The sequence below is a fragment of the Urocitellus parryii genome, chromosome 3, assembly GCF_045843805.1.
Source record: "Urocitellus parryii isolate mUroPar1 chromosome 3, mUroPar1.hap1, whole genome shotgun sequence".
In the NCBI taxonomy this organism is placed as follows: domain Eukaryota; kingdom Metazoa; phylum Chordata; class Mammalia; order Rodentia; family Sciuridae; genus Urocitellus; species Urocitellus parryii.
The window spans coordinates 71,550,827-71,569,392 of record NC_135533.1 but is presented as its reverse complement, the minus strand read 5'-3'; the positions used below and the strand labels follow the sequence as shown (position 1 = coordinate 71,569,392).

General features: G+C 37.5%; 1 protein-coding gene across 1 annotated transcript in view; it reads left to right on the top strand.

Moving 5' to 3' along the window:
• Dock4 (dedicator of cytokinesis 4) overlaps nucleotides 1-18,566 on the top strand; it is a 437,995-nt gene that overhangs the window by 262,189 nt on the left and 157,240 nt on the right. The window contains exons 13-15 of the mRNA XM_026408408.2: nucleotides 5-130; nucleotides 12,238-12,362; nucleotides 13,359-13,521. Coding sequence (XP_026264193.1) covers nucleotides 5-130; nucleotides 12,238-12,362; nucleotides 13,359-13,521 — 414 coding nt within the window. The remainder of the gene's footprint in view (nucleotides 1-4; nucleotides 131-12,237; nucleotides 12,363-13,358; nucleotides 13,522-18,566) is intronic.

The following is an 18,566-nucleotide window of genomic DNA, read 5'->3' as shown; positions in this document are numbered from 1 at the left end:
TCAGGGTTAGCCGTTTCCCTCCAACTATTGCACGGAGACATTGAACAAATCAGAAGAGAGTACTCATCCGTCTTTTCTCATGGAGTATCCATAACAAGGAAGTTGGGTTTTTCTAATATTATCATGCCTGGTAGGTTATGTGGGTAGGGTACATCAAAATGATCACGCATGGGCATGTTGTCTTTTTTTGACATTTGAGAAATTTTTCAAATTGTCAATTTTGAGGCGTTCATGTGGGCCATGCTGAAGAATAAAATGAAGTGTGTGATAATAAGCTTTTTTTTCAAAGTATTTGTACATCCTGATTATCTTAAGGTGGGTAACTAGTGTTGGCCATGGCTACATTTCATTATGACCATGATAATGATAAAAATGGGGATAGTATCCAGAAAATATTTTACCCCTTAGTGGAAAATGTCAGTGAATATGCTGGGAGGATATCCTTATAGGTTTTTTGTTTTGTTTTGTTTTTCCTTTTTTTGATACCAGGGATTGAACTCAGAGGCACTTGACCACTGGAGCCACAGCCCCAGCCCTATTTTGTATTTTATTTAGACACAAGGTCTCACTGAGTTGCTTAGTACTCTGCCATTGCTGAGGCTGGCTTTGAACGTGTGATCCTCTTGTTTCAGCCTCCCAAGCCTCTGGGATTACAGGCATGTGCCACAGTGCCTGACTCTGTATAGGTTGTTTTTTTTTTTTTTTTTTGAGAAAAAGGAAAAGACACAGATTTTATATATTTAAAACATCTGACATACATCTGAAGCTGTAATTCCATTGTTTTTCTTGTTCCATAATCCCCCTGCTGAGACGCCTTAAAATGTACCTCTATGACTCGTATATCATGTTTCTTAGTATCATTCCAAAAGCCAAAATTGTTCTGTCGGTTGATATATTTTATTTTATTTTTTATTTTTATTTTTATTTTTTTATTAGTTGCTCATGACAATACCATGATCTTGACATATCATACATGTGAATCAAATGGGGTATGAATTCTCATTTTTCCAAATGTACAGGTTGCAGAATCACATTGGTTATACCGCCACGTATATACATACAGCAATACTAGTGTCTATTTTATTCTGCTGCCCTTCCTATACCCCCCCCCTTCCCTCCCATCACCTCTCTCTACCCAATCTAATGTCCGTATAGGTTTTGATAAGAACTGTTACTGGGCAGCAGTTGTCCTCTCTTGCAGGATTTTTTTCCATTGTAAATACATATCTATATATGTAAATAAGCATCCATGTACAAATACCATATGTCTTTTTTACGTTTTCTAGGTCAGTTTGTGTATATGATTCATGTCTTTCTTGGACCCAAAAAAGACTCCACAAGTGTTTGTTTTCTAAATGAAAAGGCAGAGGTTAAAAGGGTTCACATTGTGAAATCAATGCAAAGTTCATTGAAACTGATGGAATTTTGCAGTAAGTTGGTCTGTATCTCTCAACCAAAATAAGTTTTGGAAAGCATGCCCCTTCGTAATCTTATGGCAACTTACAGTTCTCTGAGTATTTTACATACAAACTGATGAGATGGGCAAGAATAGTATACCTGCTGATGAGAAAAGCTGTTGTATTTAGCATTGATTGAGGATCAGTTTTATGCCAGGATCCCCAAATTAAAGGATGAATTCATTCATTCTACAGTTTTTTTTGTTTTGTTTTGTTTTGGGTACCTTCTATGGGCCGAGGTATTCTTCCAGCTATTGGAAATACAATAATGAACAAACATAAAAAGAAATCCCTTTTCTCATGGAACTTATTTTCTAATAAAAAATCATAATTAATGTGTAAGTAAAATATATGTGTTTAAAGATACTAAATACTAAGGTACAAACTCAGGTAAGTAAAGGGCTTAGGAATATCTGAAATGATAGTCAGGCTGGGCTGAGAGATGGAAACTTTAGATAGGTAAGAATTTATGTGATGACACAAAGAGTAAAGAACTGAAAGAAATGAGGATGCCATGCAGAGAGAAGCATTCCAGGCAGAGGAAACAAACGCAAAAGCCCTGAGGCAGGAGAATGCCTGGCATATCTGAAGAACTGCAAGAAAACCACCGTGGCCAGAAGGGAGTCATGGTGATGGGAGACAGAGTAAGGACAGAAAATCATGTGGGGTCTTGGAGATCACACTAAACACTTTGACTGTTTTTCAGAATGATGAATGGAACAACTGGAAGATTTTGAGCAGGTGTGTGCCTAACTGGTATACATTCTGACCAGATTATTATAGTCTCTACGTGAAGATTGTACCTGGAAGGAAAGTGGGAGGGCAGGAAAGAAACAGGGAGATCAATGTGGAGGCTGTTGGAGATTATCCAAGAGAGTGTGATCATAGCTTGGAGAAGGGATAGCTAGGGAGCTTGAGACCTGCTCAGGCCCTCAGGGGTGACCTGCTCATGCCCAGGCAGAAGACACAGGGAGATCTGGAAGGGGTTAGAAGGAGCACAGAGGAGGCATAGAACCTTCCTCCTGTTGAAGGAACCTTATGGAAGATTTCATAGAGAGGTAACATCTAAGCAGGATTTTCAAGCCAATGACTCCAGGCCACATCTCCCATTGTTTGCCTCTGTGCTAGCAGCAAACCCAGCTCTGGTACTGAGCCTGTGCAGGTGTGGATAGCAATGCTCCACCTCTAATGTTAAAAGAAAACCTAAACTCGAAAAACTTTTTAATTTTTTTAATATATTTATTTTTAGTTGTAGATGGACATAATATCTGTATTTATTTACTTGTTTGTTTATTTATTTATTATTCATGTGGTGCTGAGGATCAAACCCAGTGCCTCAAGCATGAAAAGCAAGCGCTCTACCACTGAGCTGCAACCCCAGCCCAAACTTTAATTTTTCAAGTTCTGTGAAGATCTGGATTTCATGAGAGAATAGCCTGTTAAAATCCTTTGAAATGTAAAAGCTTAGAACAAACCAGAAACGTTGAAATGCCATTTAGTTGTGAATCCAAGATGCTAAAATTCTAGAAATTTCTCATTGTCCCTAGGAATAGAAGACTGAACAGGTGGAATTATCCTCACTGAGCTTTGGTTTATCTGTCCCTTCGTGTGTCTAGCCCTCTCACTTTCTTTCTCTTTTCCTTTTTGTCTTTGTCATCTTCTTCTTTAGCATCCATCTCTAAGGTCTCTGAATTTTACCTTAGAATGGGAGTAAGCTATGCAGGTTACTATGGCTTACTTTAATTAAAAAATATTTAACATGTCACATCCTTGTTTTACAAACCAAAAAATGAATTTTCATCAGCCTCCAAATTTTATGATGGGAAGGCTCTACCTTGTGTTTGGTCTTTCATAGAAACAAAAATCTTCTGCCCTTTCACCTGCAAGTTAGGGGATGAAAGATAGCATATTGAGTATTAGTATTTCTCATTGCTTCCTACCCCACCCTCCACAACCAAGAAAAGGGAAAAAAATATAGACCAAATGGAACAATATAAAGCTGTGGACAACCTTTTTAAAAATTAGATCCTCTGGACTATGATTTAAATGTCTTGTGATTGTTGTGAATAAAAACCCCAAATGACCAGCCTTGCCCATTGCACCATTTTGTGATCTCTTGATAGAAATTCGTTCATGCAGAGAGAGCTGAGAGAACAGTTTGGAAGTCTTCCTGAAATGACCTGACCTAGCTTAGAGACCTATTCTGCCTGAGCATCTCATCCTACTGTTGTTGAAAATGACTGTTTATAGATCTGTTTACTTGGTGGCATGCTATTCAGTGGCTCTTGCAACCGTTCATTATTTCCTTCAGTTGCTATAAATAACTGGTATTTCCTCTTCAACAAAAAAGCAAAAAAAAATTCATCCCACTGGGAAGCAAATTGATGGGCAAATCTAATATAAAAAACATATTTCAGAGCAGAATACAGCCAGCTGAATTCCTCATCTTGGTCTCTGGGCAGTATCATTGAGAAATGGAAAAATATGAAGCAAGATGACACTTCACTGGCTGAATTGTCTGGGAGGTGCTATGCTCATGCAGCTTTTGTCTGGCTTTAGTGATGGAAATGGTCTTTCTGGGGGTATAAGGCATGCTTCTGTCCCTTTCTGGCTCTGTCTTGTAGTGGAAGGTTCACATTGTCCAGAAGAACAGCCCTTCCCAGACACAGGTCTGCACTGTGGGACTAGAAGATAATTTGAAACACTTCCTTCTCTTTCTTTTCTCCTTTTTATTGTTGACTTCTTAATCTTTCCAAATTAGATGAAGAAAGGAGAGATGTAGTTATTTATTCAAACAGCTGAAAGGAGCTCTAAAAGTGACTTTTTTTTTTTTTTTTTTAACATTGGGAAACATGTAGTTCTGTCTTCTGTGGTTATTTTCAGAATGGTCAATTAATTCTCACCAGTGGCTTAGTGAAAACTTGAGCTGAGTGCTTCGAAATTGTTTGTGAACAACATTTCTGATCACAGTGTGACATGGATAGTCTGAAAGCATGATTTTCTTTTTCCATTTTCTAGACTTGCTTTCAGAGTTAATTTGCATCTGTAGTGGTCTGATAGGGGTCAAGACAGGTGAAGCACACGCTCATTCCAAAAGGACCAACTTCATCAACACAGCCACTGCCTCTCTGCTGAACAGAATGATCTGTGCTCTTGAAGTAGACAGGAACACACAGAGAACTGTTTGAAGGATAGCACAACACAATCAGTGCCCAGCTCTTTTTGAAATGAGAAAACATGAAGACAGAAACTCTCCCCTTGACCTTGCTTTTGTACAGGTGGATCTCTAAGATATCATCTGGTGTGAAGAAACTGCCTGCCTTTGTGCTTTTGGAACCATCAAGACAATGATCATTCTCTGAGTTAAGGGTCAGTTACTCCATACTTTATTTCTTAGGATATTATTTCCAATTAAGAGAAGGTATTTTCAGAGAAGCTTTATCACTATTACCAATAATCCAGATGATTATTCTGAGGGGAGTTTTGTGCTTTGGTCTCTAAGCCTAAGAGAGGGAGAGCAGCAAAAATATTTAAAATCATGCTCTCCTATAGAAATAAAAAAGCAAACCACAAATATAATTTAAAATTTGCTAGCAGCTACTTTAAAAACCCAGGAAAGAAGAGGTGAAATTAATTTTAACAGTACATGTTATTTAAACCTTTACACTCAAAATATTATCATCTCAATAGGTAATCCATATAAAATATTTTGAATGTTTTTGAACCTCAGTCTTGCTGCTGTTAAAAAATCTCCTTGCAGCCAAGTCACATTTTAAGTGTTAGTTGCCACACATGTGGCAGCATTTATTGTATTGGACAGCCTGGCCATTAAATGTCTTAACAGACTATGCAGATCAGGCCTGGGCCATTCCTGAGTATCAGGAAGGTCTGAGTTTCCATTCACCAGACATTTTGGAGCAAATATAACAGATGTGTCTGGAAGGTCATGGAAGATCTAACTGCCTTTCTTCCACCTTAAACACCCATTTTTACTCTTAAGTTTATGATTTCACCATCATGATCTCACTACTTCATCTTCCCTGCCTGCACCCCATTTCCCTGGAGACTTGCTCCACACAGGAGTTTGTTAAACTGTCACTCATTGTTAGGGAACCTGTGATAAATTCCTTCTGGTGCTCTTAGTTGGTCTTTGAAGCTTCTAATTCATTGTTTTTTTTTTAAAAAGTAAAATGGTGGAGTGATAAGGGAAGTGGATATTGATCTCAAGATTTATTTAAATTTGTTTTGTAAGTAATTTGACTAGATAATGATTTACAGGGCTCCAATCAAGAGTGTTATAAATGTGCCTGCCTCATGGTTAAGAAAGCAAGCTACTGTGCTTTTTTTAATATAAATATTATTATTTACTGCTTACTGATAGAGAAATGCACATCAGCAGATGGAATTAATCCAGAGGTGACCCTTCTATGGAGAAAGTAGATTGGAACTATTATGGTATGATTTAATTTTCCTTAAAAGTATATCCTAAATCTAACCAAAGTTCATCACCCTCCCAGCCCAACTCAGTGAGCCTCTATATCATATAGGGTATGTGTGTGTGTGTGTGTGTGTGTGTGTGTGTATAAACATATAGCTCAGACATGAACCCCTAATCATGCAAAGAAATGGTGGCCTTGCAAGCAGTGAATGCCACAATGACCAGAGAGAGATGGAGCTTCTACCACATCACCCTGAGTTTGTCTCTCAGCTTCGGATCAGACTAGGGGAGGGGATGGCACCTCTCAAATTAAGAAGCCCAGAGCTTCATCACCCAAGGATGTAGAGCTTTCCCACAATGGTCCTTCAAGCTCTTCATGCATTGTCCCAGAGTGAGATAGGCCATGGGGGAATGATCACCTGTCCCTGCACCTGCCTCTCTGTAGAACTGTTCTAAAACACCTGGCACAGGTGCTGTTCTGTGAGTTACCCTTGTATATTGGATATTCATAAGCAAAAATTTGAAGATACCCCCTCCAAAAAAGACCACTACCCCCTACAACTTTCCTGGAAGCATAGCAAAACAAAAAGGAGAACAACAGACAGAAAGTAGAAAAATAACTTCGATAGGTTTTACTGAACTGAATCGGTGAGAAATGTTAAGCTATGCTTCACATTAGTTAATTTTCCACCCCATCCTGACATTTTTCTTGTGTGTGGTCTGCTTTAGTCTCCAGTTACCTGTGAATCCTCCTCCTTCCTCCTCCTTGAAGGTGTCATGAAGTGACACAAGCTTAGCTCTAGAGGGCACATTATATTAGTTTCCTATAAGAAACCATCACCACAAATGAGTTGGCTTAAAACAACACTAATGTTTATTACCATTCTGGAGGTCAGAGTTCATTCTAGTCTCATGGGGGAAAAATCAAGGTGTTAGCTGCATTTCTTCTGATGGCTTTGGGGAGAATCTCCTTCCTTGCCATTTCCAGCTTCTGGAGTCTATCTGCACATCATCATTTCAACTTCTGTTTCCTCATCACAACCCTTTCTCTAACCGATTCTTCTGCCTGCATCTTTTAAGGACCTTTGTGATTATATTGGACCCACCCCAGCAATCCAAGAAAATCTCCGTATCCTCAAGATCCTTAATTTAATCATGTATGTAAAGTCCCTTATTTGTAAATTAACATATTCATAGATTTCAAGGATTTACTTTACTTAAATTAGGTTACATAAGGTAACATGTCCATAAGTTCCGAATCCTTGGAACATTTATGTACCTGCCACACACGTGAAGGACCCTACAGCCAATGTATTTGATGCGGAATTTTCTCTTCAGGGTTCCTGAGAGTGGTTTTCTGGTATATTGAAATTTTTTTTTTTTTAGTATTTTTTTTTTGAGAGAGAGAGAGAGAGAATTTTTTAATTTTTTTTTTTTTTTTTTTTTTTTAGTTTTCGGTGGACACAACATCTTTATTTGTATGTGGTGCTGAGGATCGAACCCAGTGCCCCGAGCATGCCAGGCGAGCACGCTACCGCTTGAGCTATGTCCCCAGCCCAGTTCATTGAAAATTTATGATGACCAAGAACACATCCTCAGAAGCTGGGGTTGTATCTCAGTGGCAGAGTGCTTGCCTGGCATATGTGAAACACTGGTTTCGATCCTCAGCACCACATAAAAATAAATAAAGGTAAAAAAATGAAGAAAAAATAAAAAAGAACACATTATCAGATCTCCTCTCAAAATGACCTTTTTCACATTGGACCATTCTCCCTCCCTCTTCTATCCACTGGTTTGAGGTTTTTTGCTTAGAACTTTAAGTCCTTTCTTCATATTGTCTGTAGCCTGTATGTTATCATTTGCCGTTTCTGTTCTATAAAGAGGGTTCCTAGAACTGAAATCAGTATTTCATGACTTTTTTGATCAATGCACAATAATATAGGGCTTACACCTTCCTTGCTGAAGTCACTTGTAGTGAGAGACAAGGCAGATTGTTTCATCTTACCTGATAGCTATTCTCACTCTGGTGAATTGCATTTTTTTTCCTGGATAAAGTGGGGTTCTAATAATACTTTGGACACATTTCTTTACGTCTTTGCTTCAGTTTTCTCATCTCTAAAATGGAAATAATAGTGCCTTTTTATAAAGTGGATGTGAGCATTTAAGGAGAGGTTCTACTTCTAGTGCTTCACAAAATACCTGACCCACATCTGGTCCTCCCTGAAGTATGCTGCTGCTGCTGCTCTTACTAGCAGGACTCCCACTACTGGATGAGTTGCTAACTCGTCTGAAGTGATTAGTACCAGAAGTGTTTCAGATTGCAGAGGTGTTTTTTGTTCTTGTTCTTGTTTTTTATTTTGGAATATTTGCATAAACTTTACCAGTCATGTACCCTAATTTAAAAATCCAAAATCAAATGTGAACCTTGATGTTCAACTCTCAGGATTTGCTTCTATTAGTGGAAACCTTGTGCCTGCTTAGGTCAAGCTATTAATCAACCCTTTGGACTGAAGTCACTGAAGTCTTTCGACTTTGTTCCCATTGCTGTGGCCTTATCTTTATCTTGTCTGCAATATTTTGAGAAACCTTCACTTGTATACAGGTTTCCCAACTAGTGGGCCTGCTAATGAGAGGAGAGTGTCATGCACATCAAATTTACAGAGTAATAAATTTGAGAGGTGTGAGGTGTTAATAAACATTGTCGGGAAAATAGCTTTTCACACTGGTGCCATGACTCCATTTTATACTCACTTTATGGTTTCTCTCCTAATTACCCAAGATGCTTTCCTAACACCACTTGGGCTTATTAGTTTACTCCAGAGCTCCTCAAGTGCATCAGTTTTAATTAGCACTTGTTTCAGCTTTATCCTTTTGCATATTTTGGCAGAATGTGGCACCTTGCAGTATTGGAACATAGCAAGCCGCAGAATTCCTGGAGAGAAGCATATATAGAATGTCTCCCAGGAGAAATATTCTTTTTGTCATGTGCTTTATTTTCAAAGAAATCTTGGTTCAGTCTAAAGGATTTACAGAAGATAAGAGGGCTTACAGGAATGGTGACATTTGAGGAGTAGAATATTAAAGCATCTGTACAAGGTATTCTAATCTATGGATGTCTTCTATTCTGGAAGCTCTTCTGTAAGTCAGAGAATAGCATAAGAAAGTCACCTTGTCCTTTCCAAGGACAGGTGTCCCTCCACTGTCTTGTCTGTACCTTTGCTATTAGTTCACTCTCATTTTGACAATGGAAAGACCTGATTTCCAGAGCTTTGTATTGTCCTGTGTAGACTAATGTCACAATATAGTAGTAGCAAAGAGAGTAGAACTTAAATCTCCTTATTCTGATTATCCTGTGACCCTACAGCCTTTAGGCATGCTTGAGTTCAGAATCTCCTTTGTAATGAAGACACAGGAGAATTCAGCTAAGTTAGAAGCTAAATAGACTTTGTGGATTGGCATGAGATTCTAGTGTCATTTATCACCTTGCTCCTGTGTTAGACCATGGCATGGCTTACTTTGGTCTCTGATGTTCCATGAAGATCCTTCTCATTAGCATGGTGAATTATAACTCCTTCTCTGCCCCTATTCGACATCCCCTACCCCTTCTCTCACTTAAATTTAGCTACATTGTTCAGTGTGTTGTATATTTTACTAGTTTATTAAAGACCTACCTTTACTAGAATCTGCAATGATTGCTTTATTCACTGCTTAGAATAGTACATCTGGCACATAGGAGGTGCTCGAGAAATAGTTGTTGAATGAATACATGGAAGAAAAATTGTGGGACACTGGCAGTCATCTCCCTGCCTTCCCTCCTTTGGGTCTAGCCTACAGACGTGAGAAAACAGGGTACCTTGCAGACCTCCCTCATCCCTCTTGCCTTTGCTGAAGTCAAAGTGGATGTGGCCTTCTAGCAGAGGAGTGAGGAAAACACTCTCCCAAGAAAACCCTAGTCCTTCTTTTGCAGGACAACTAATCCCTGTGTAGTTAGACAAGCTAATTATTCATTATGAGAAATTCCTTAGGTAAAATTCCCTATAGCTATGCTTCCCATTAATCAGCGTCTGGTTTATACTTTGCTTGTGAGATGCATCACCTACTTCAAGGACCAAAATAATTTTATTGGTTTTTTTTACCTGCCACATCTGTTAATGGGAAACTGATGTCAAGAATGTCCTTCCAAGCTCCTTACTGACTGGTATGTGTGTAGACAGTTAGCACACCAAAGTTCTTTTTTATTGGCCTAAGTAGCTTGATTTGGATGACAAAATTTGCAAGTTTGCTCTTCGTTCTCTAGTAGAATTTTTAAAAAATAACCTTAAGGGTGTGTTTGTGTATGTTTTTTAAATACACACACACACACACACACACACACACACACACACAGAGGCCCTTGTATCCACAGATTCCACATTCACAGATTCAACCAGCGACGAATCAGAAACATTCAGAAAAATAATTGTGTCTGTATTGAACACATAGAATTTTTCTTATCATGACTCCTTAAATAATACAACAACTGTTTACATAGCATTTACATTGTATTAGATTTCATAAGTAATATAGACATGATTTAAAGTACCTGGAAAGATGTGTGTAGGATATATGCAAATACTGCACCATTTTATAGAAGGAACTTGAGCATCCATGAATTTTGGTGTGGACCAGAGGACCGTTAAACAATCTCTCATGAATACCGAGGAACATCTCAATAGTAATAAAATGAAATGGGTTATAAAAAAAAATCTAGGAAACTTTCAAAAGTGACTGGACCATTCATTAAAACATTAAAAACATGGAAAAAGTTAAAACAAAACTTTCAAAGCATATATAATATTTTTTATTAATTTATTTATTTTAAATAGGTATGTATGATAGCAGAATGCCTTTTGTTTCACTGTACATAATTGCAGCACAACTTTACATTTTTCTGGTTGTACATGATGTACGTTGCACTGTATGTGCAGCCATACATGTACCTAATGATGTCTGACTCATGAAATGTGTTGGTTTTGTCCTGGACTTATAAATTTATCACTTTCCCAAGTTGGTTTTATAAGCTGTATAAGAATACGGAAATTCATAAGCCAGAGATTTCTGTATCAATTGTTTCCACTAGCGTGCATTTTATATACTCTTTGCAGAGGGTGGTTTAGATTTAATACTTATTGGAACTTACTCAATTTGTTTGTTTTATGCCCATCTGTTTCCTAGTCAGCCCAGGTCATTTGGGAATGATGCTATCATAAAAGCTGGTTTTCGTGGAAGATGGTGACTAGGACACTGGGATTGGAGAGCTGGGGTACTTTGTTAAACACACTTTGATCAGAAACTTTTATAACTCTCACAGTTGCAGACATTTATGTGGTTATTTTTCTTTCTGGTGATTTGCCTCCTAATGGAAGGTTTTTCTCAAAGAGTATTACTTTTAATCTTTCAAACATTGGAAAGTTATAATAAATAAGTTCGGCCTTGCCATCTCACCAACATTGATCTTCAAAAATTTTCAAGTATAGTGTTTCATTTATGTATTTCTTATTTCTATCCACCCATGCCACTTAATTCTTACAGGAGAAGTTAAAAAAAAAAGCATACTTTTAGACCATTTGCATAAGTTTGCTAGTTGGCACAATGTTTTTTTTTTCTTATAATCATAAGAAAAGAGTGGGGTTAAAAGGCATTCAAGTTCTATAAATCACAAATGGAGAAAATATAGATGGTTCATGTGTGCCTAGAAAATGTCGGTTTGAATCTAGGGCCTTACTCATTTGTTTTATAGCTTGATGGTATGAAATATTAAATTGAATTTGTGTGAGTGAATTATTCTACATCTGTGCTCATAAAGTGCTAATCTGGATTCTTCGAGCAGTGAGATCATTTTGTCTGTGAATTTTGGAAAAGATTTAAATTGTAACTATACTCTTTGCAGTCCTATCATTTTATTCCATTTAGGTAATTCTTCTACTCTAAAGTGCCGTTACTAAAAAGTAATAATACTGGTTTCTGTGAGCCACCTCTGCTAGGCTGTCATTTTGTAATCACACCTCGTAAATGAAATGAGGGAAATATTGACAAATGGTGAGACTGGACACCACCTTCCTTCTCAGTCCTGGTATTCATCTCTTAAATGCACATTTGTAGTATTGTGAGTTCAGACTAGCAGAAGTTGGCTTTTATTCTTCTTCAGCACTGGCAGTGAGGGTGGGACCCTTCTTTTAAAGTACATTTGTACCTTTATATGTATGACAGTAAATTTTATAAACTAAAGTTTTTCCTGATAAAACACTATTACACTTCCAAATATATATATAAAACGTGATTTTATTTTTCATTTCCTAATAGGTGAAATGAGGAATGATTTATATATCACCGTAGAAAGGGGAGAATTTGAGAAAGGAGGGAAGAGTGTGGCCAGAAATGTGGAAGTTACGATGTTCATTGTAGATAGTAGTGGCCAGACCTTAAAGGTACGTTAATACTGGATATTTTTTTGGTAAAATTATTCTACATAATTGCTTTGGCTTCATCTTTAATGTGATCAGTTAATTTCTGATTTGCAGTATTGTCTTCTCTACCCTGTATAGTTTTCTTTTATATATATGTGTGTGTGTGTGTGTGTGTGTGTGTGTGTGTGTGTGTGTTTTATACGTGGGCACAATATCTTCATTTTGTTCATTTTTTGTGGTGCTGAGGATCTCACACATGCTAGGCAAGCTGTCTACTGTTGAGCCACAACCCCAGCCCAAGTTTTCTTTTTAAAAACTCATTAGGATGCCTCTCAAAAATGAAATAGAAAAGCAAAAAGGCTTTTATTTTATTGTGTCAAATATTTTCTTCATAACAGTTATTCCTTAAGTGTAATATTTATTTATGCTATTTAATTATTCCCCCTTTCATCTGCCATGGTTTTGTATAAACACTTGTTCTTTGGCAATTGGCTAAAAAAAAAGTTGGGGGGAGTCATATTTAATCTTACAATTTTTTTTTTACCATAATTGGACATGAAGACTGGGGTACTATTTGCCATTTGGGGTGATAATAATAGGCTCCTTCATGGAAGAAGCATTTTTCCTGAGGCTCTTCTTTTTGAGGAAGTATATTGCCCTGTTGCTTTTAGTGTTTGCTGCTGGGCCCAGTGAATACCTGCTGGGACCATGAATGGGCTTTTGGCTTCAGCAGTCTGGGGACTTTGCCTCATATTTGTACTTCCAGTGGGTCCTGCAGTTGTCCATCTCCCATACATCACCTGGGCACAGCATGCCCTGGAAGACCAGCATCAAATTAAACAGACAAACCTTACTGGGCAGCAGCAAGTACAGAAATGACGTGGCAAAGAATGGGGAGGTGATTTCACATGGGGTGTTGTTTGGGGAGCCCAGGCAGAAAGAGCACTGATTGTGGTGCCACTTTGAAGAGACTCCTTTGGATGAAGCTGTCTTTAACCTGCATGTTTCCTTTGTTAGGATTTTATCTCCTTTGGCTCTGGAGAGCCTCCAGCTAGTGAATACCACTCCTTTGTGCTTTATCATAACAACAGTCCCAGGTGGTCCGAACTGCTGAAACTGCCTATTCCTGTGGATAAGTTCAGGGGCGCACACATCCGCTTTGAGTTTCGGCATTGTTCCAGTAAGTGTTTGTTGGGGTTGGTTCTGTGGCTGTATTGTGTTGATATGTGTATAGTATATTCATTTAGCTGTAGTGATGATAGGAGGCTGATCTGCAGAAAGACTGACAAATGAGATTTCTGGAGGGAGGAAAGAAGGTGAGTGGGAACCCTGAGAGGGAATTGGGCTCACTATTTGCAAAGCCAAAAACCTTTATGGAAACAGAGAAGAAATGAGAGAAGAGGGGGGAAAAACTGCAGGAAATCTGCAGATTCTCTTTAAATTGATTGCTTTTATAAAAAGCTCACCATGGTCTAGAAAGATTAGATAGAAAGGGAGACAGCATTAAAACTTGGGTAGGTTCTGGTCTTCAGCAGCCCTGACCAGACTGGTAGCACCAAGAACTGATCCAGCTCCTGGTCAGAATGGCAGAGCTTACTCAGAATCTTGTGTGCATGTTCATCCACTGGTAAGCCTGTTAGACTTGAATTGATGTCTCATTTGTGTATATCTGCATCCCTGTTCAGTGTCAGATGATGTTGAAATGAGGATCAAATAATGTCAGCCGGAAAAGGTCTTTCAGATAATACAAAGTAATAGCCTTATTTACAGATTTGAACAACTCAAGACAGAAATGTTACCAGATTTATTCATGTGGACATTACTGTCCATGAAGTTGTCATTTCCTGGTATCTCTATTTTAATTCTCTTATATTCATTACCACGCTCTCAAACATCCTCCATACCCCCACTGAGCTCTGACCAGTAATCTTCTGATATTCCCTGTGTCCCTGAAATGTATTGTAGACACCCCTAGAATATACATTGTGACAGGAGAAGATTCTGGTAAATCTTGCTTTGAGAGGCATATAGCAGGTGAGAAGTATAGGAGAATCACAGTATTAGAAAAGTGGCAGGCTCCTCTCCATTCTGTGCCTCTGCAGTCTCAGGGCACCATCAAGAGATACATGGCGACTTCCCCTGAGGGATACTATAATTCAACCAGTTCTCTTCTTCAGGAGAGGACTACATCTGTGGCCATGACTATGGCATATTTCATAATTGGTGCAGAAAGCTCTATAAATTAAATTTTGTTTTAGAATACAGGAAGATGGCTAGCAGAGTCTCACTGGTCTTTCTGGACTTGAAATGGGAAAACATAAAGGACTTAGAGTGATAGAAAACTGTTCTTTCCACCAGTCTTTGTTATCAATTCTCACTTGGACCTAATATGAGCTTTGAGCTTTAAAGCAAGAAAAGGGTAGAGGAAAATAAAGGTGAAAAAGCAGGGAAGCGGGGAGAGCATTTGGAGAAAATTATTGTAATTCATGACTTGGAAAGCAGAACAAAGGCTGTTTTCAGTAAAATCTGTTAAATCTCTGCCCTCTCATCCTGTACTTTAAACATTGCTCACACATTTGAGATGTTTTAATGTTCATTATTAAAATTCAAAAGAAATAGCAAAGCATAAAGAAGAAAAAATTCCCATAATCCCATAAACTACACATATTCACTGAAATTATTTTATCACATGGACATCAATATTTTTGCTTGTTCAAAATATCATTTATTCATGAAATGAATATTTATTGAATACCTACAGTGTACCTGAGCACTTGACTGGGTGTTGGAGATGTATTTATGAATACAAGATTTCCCTCTCATAGAGCTTTTATTCCAGAGAGGGTAGATGAGGAAATAAATTCATGATACATTAGTCTCCCCATAACCACAGTTTTAGTGGTTCTTGATTTCAGTTATCCAGAGTCAACCTCAGTTCAAAAATGTGAAATCGAAAATTCCATAAATGATTCATAAGTCTTAAATTGCTTGCCATTCTAAGTAGCAGGATAATACCTGGCACCATCCCATCTTATCCCACCTGAGTTGTGAATCATCCTTTTGTCCAGTCTATCCATATGGTATATAATACCCACCTATTAAGTCACTTAATGGCTGTCTCAATTATCATATTGACTGTTTTGGTCACAGTGCTTGTGTTCAGTCACCTTTAGTTTACATAAATGGCCCCAGAATTCAAGAATACTGATGCTGGCATTTTAGATATGCCAAGCAGAAGATATAAATTGCTTCCCTTAAGTGAAAAGTTAAAAGTTCTCAGGAGGGAAAAATCATATTCTAAGTTTGCTAAAATCTATGGTAAGTTATTTTTCTAAATCTTGCTGTATCTAATTTAAAAACTAAACTTTATCATAGATCTATATGTATAGAAATAAACATGATATATGGATACTGAGTGGTGAGTGTAGTAAAGAAAGGCTAAATTGAGTTTGGGGGCTAGAAAGTGATAGTACTATGTTGCTACTTTACATAAAGTGGTCAAGGGAATACCTCTCTTATAATGAGGTGTGTCAACAACAAGGTAGAAGTAGTAAAGGCTTGAGCTATTGAAGTATCTGGGGAAAGAATATTCCAGAGAGAGAGAATGGTAAATACAAAAGACAGAAGCTTGAAACACACTTGGCATTTTCTTTTTTGTTGGGGAGGGTCAGGTACTGGGGATTGAATTCAGGGACACTCAACCACTGAGCCCCATCCCTTGCCCTTTTTGTATTTTATTTAGAAACAGGGTCTCACTGAGTTGCTTAGCACCTCACATTTGCTAAGGCTGGCTTTGAACTCGCAATCCTCCTGCCTCAGCCTCCCATGCCGCTGGGATTACAGGTGTGTACCACCACACCTAGCATGCTTAATATTTTTAAGGAACAGCAAGAGAACAGGGAGGAAAAAGCAAGGAAACCAGATCTACTATTGTCTCTTACATCATCACAAAGACTCCGTGGATTTTATTGGAATGAGAAGGAGAGCCATTAGAGGGTTTGGCTTCTGTATGGATGATAGATTGTAGACAGGCCAGTTGAGAACAGGAAGACCATTTGGGAGGCTTTCATAGTTTTTTAACTAAGAGATTAAATTAGTCACATTATGGTACTGGTTTGGTTCTTTTTCTAGAGATTATTGACGAATTAGATGTGAAAGAATGAGAAAAGTCAAAAATGATCTGAGGATTTTAACCTGAGAATGAATTATTCATTTAATGACATGGGGAAGTCAACAGGAGGAAACTGTTTGGGGAACAAAAATCAAACATTTCATTTTAGACGTTTGATATTTATTAAATATTCAAAATGTCAGGAAATTGAATGAGATCCAGGTTGGAAACTTGGGAATGAGAACATATAGTTCAGTATTCTGCTATAACTATTTAAAGACCACAACTCAGGGCATGAATAGCCTTGATTTGTAACATTTGTTGATTTCCATGACATAAGTGCTCCAACCATGGCCAATTTTAAGCTACCAAAATGATTTCATCAAATGTGGAGTTGGAGAGAGATGCCTATTCTCAGCTCTTATGATTTAGTACAATCCAGCTCCAGCACATCATTAATTTTGACATTTTTTTAAAAGCCATGAGTCCAAATGAGATTCCTGAGTAATATGTTTAGATAGCAGAGAGAAGTCCATGGATGGCTCTCTAGAGCACTCACCCACATTTATAGCTGGGAGAAAGGGAAGGAGCCATTAAGTCACAATAAGAAGAGCCAGGAGGTTGAAGGATAATCAAGGATAAATAGCATCCAGAAGGCTAAATGAAGCTAGTTTTTCAAGAGAGAATTGATCAGATATGTCAGGAGACAGTAATAAATAAGGTAAAGACAGAGAAATTATCATTTGATTTGACATTGAATTTGGCAGGTGATTTTAGTGTATTTGTGGTGATGGATGTGAGTTCAAGAGTGAGATAGAGAAAAGGAAGAGAAAGCTATAAATATAGACAAGTCTTTTGAAAAGTTTTGCTGTAAAGAATCCAAGAGACATGTTCATGGTTAGGAAAACTCAATATTGTGAAGATGTCAGTTCTTCCTAACTGAATGTTGTCATGGTGAGAGAGAGCAAGAGCGAGAGCGAGAGAGAGAGAGAGAGAGAGAGAGAGAGAGAGAGAGAGAGATCCTAAAATTTATATGGAAAAGGAAAAGCAAGAGACCTAAATAGCCAACACAGTATTAGAGAAGAACAAAGTTAGTGGATTGACATTGCCCGAGTTTAAGAATTACTGTAAAACCACGTAATCAAGACAGTATGATATTGTGAAGGAATAAATTGATAGACCAAAGGAACAGAAGAAAGAGCCCAGAATTAGTCTCACATAAGTTAACTGATCTTTGATGAAGAATCAGAGGTAATATAATAAGAAGATAGTCTTTTCAACAAATGGTTCTGGGACAAGTATATATTTGTCCAATTTCAAGAAAGAAATCTAGAGACAGACCTTCCATCCTTTACAAAAATTAAATCAAAATGGATCATAGATATAAATGTAAAACATAAAACTATAAAACTTCTGGCAGATAACAGAAAATCTAGATGATCTTGGATTTGACAATGACTTTTTACATTTAATACCAAAGTCATGATATATAAAAGAAAGAATTGATAAGCTGGACTTCATTAAAATTAAAATTTTTCTGATCTATGAAAGACACTGTGAATAGAAATAAAAGACAAGCACATATTGGTAGACAATTTTTGCAAAAGACATTTGATAAAGGACTATATTAAAAATATACAAAGAACTCCTAAAATGCAATAATAAGAAAACATATAGCCAGTTAAAATTTGGGCATAAAAACATTAACAAACACCCCACCAGAGAAAGTATACAGATGACAAATAAGCATATGAAAGCATGCATCACATCACATATCATACATATATCAGAAAAATACAAATTTGAACAACAGTTATATATCATCACACCCCTTTAGAATAGCTAAAATCCAGAACACAGACAAGACCAAATGCTGGCAGGTGTCTGGAACAACAGAAACTCTCATTCACTGGTGACGGGAATACAAAATGATACCAGTCATTTTGAAAGACAGTTTGGTAGTTTCTTACTAAATTAAACATATTCATATCATACAAATTCAACAATCACATGCTCCTTTGGTATTTACCTAAAGGAGCTGAAAACTTATGCCTGCACAAAAACCCACACAGACATTTATAGCAGCTTTATCATAATTGCCCAAACTTGGAAAG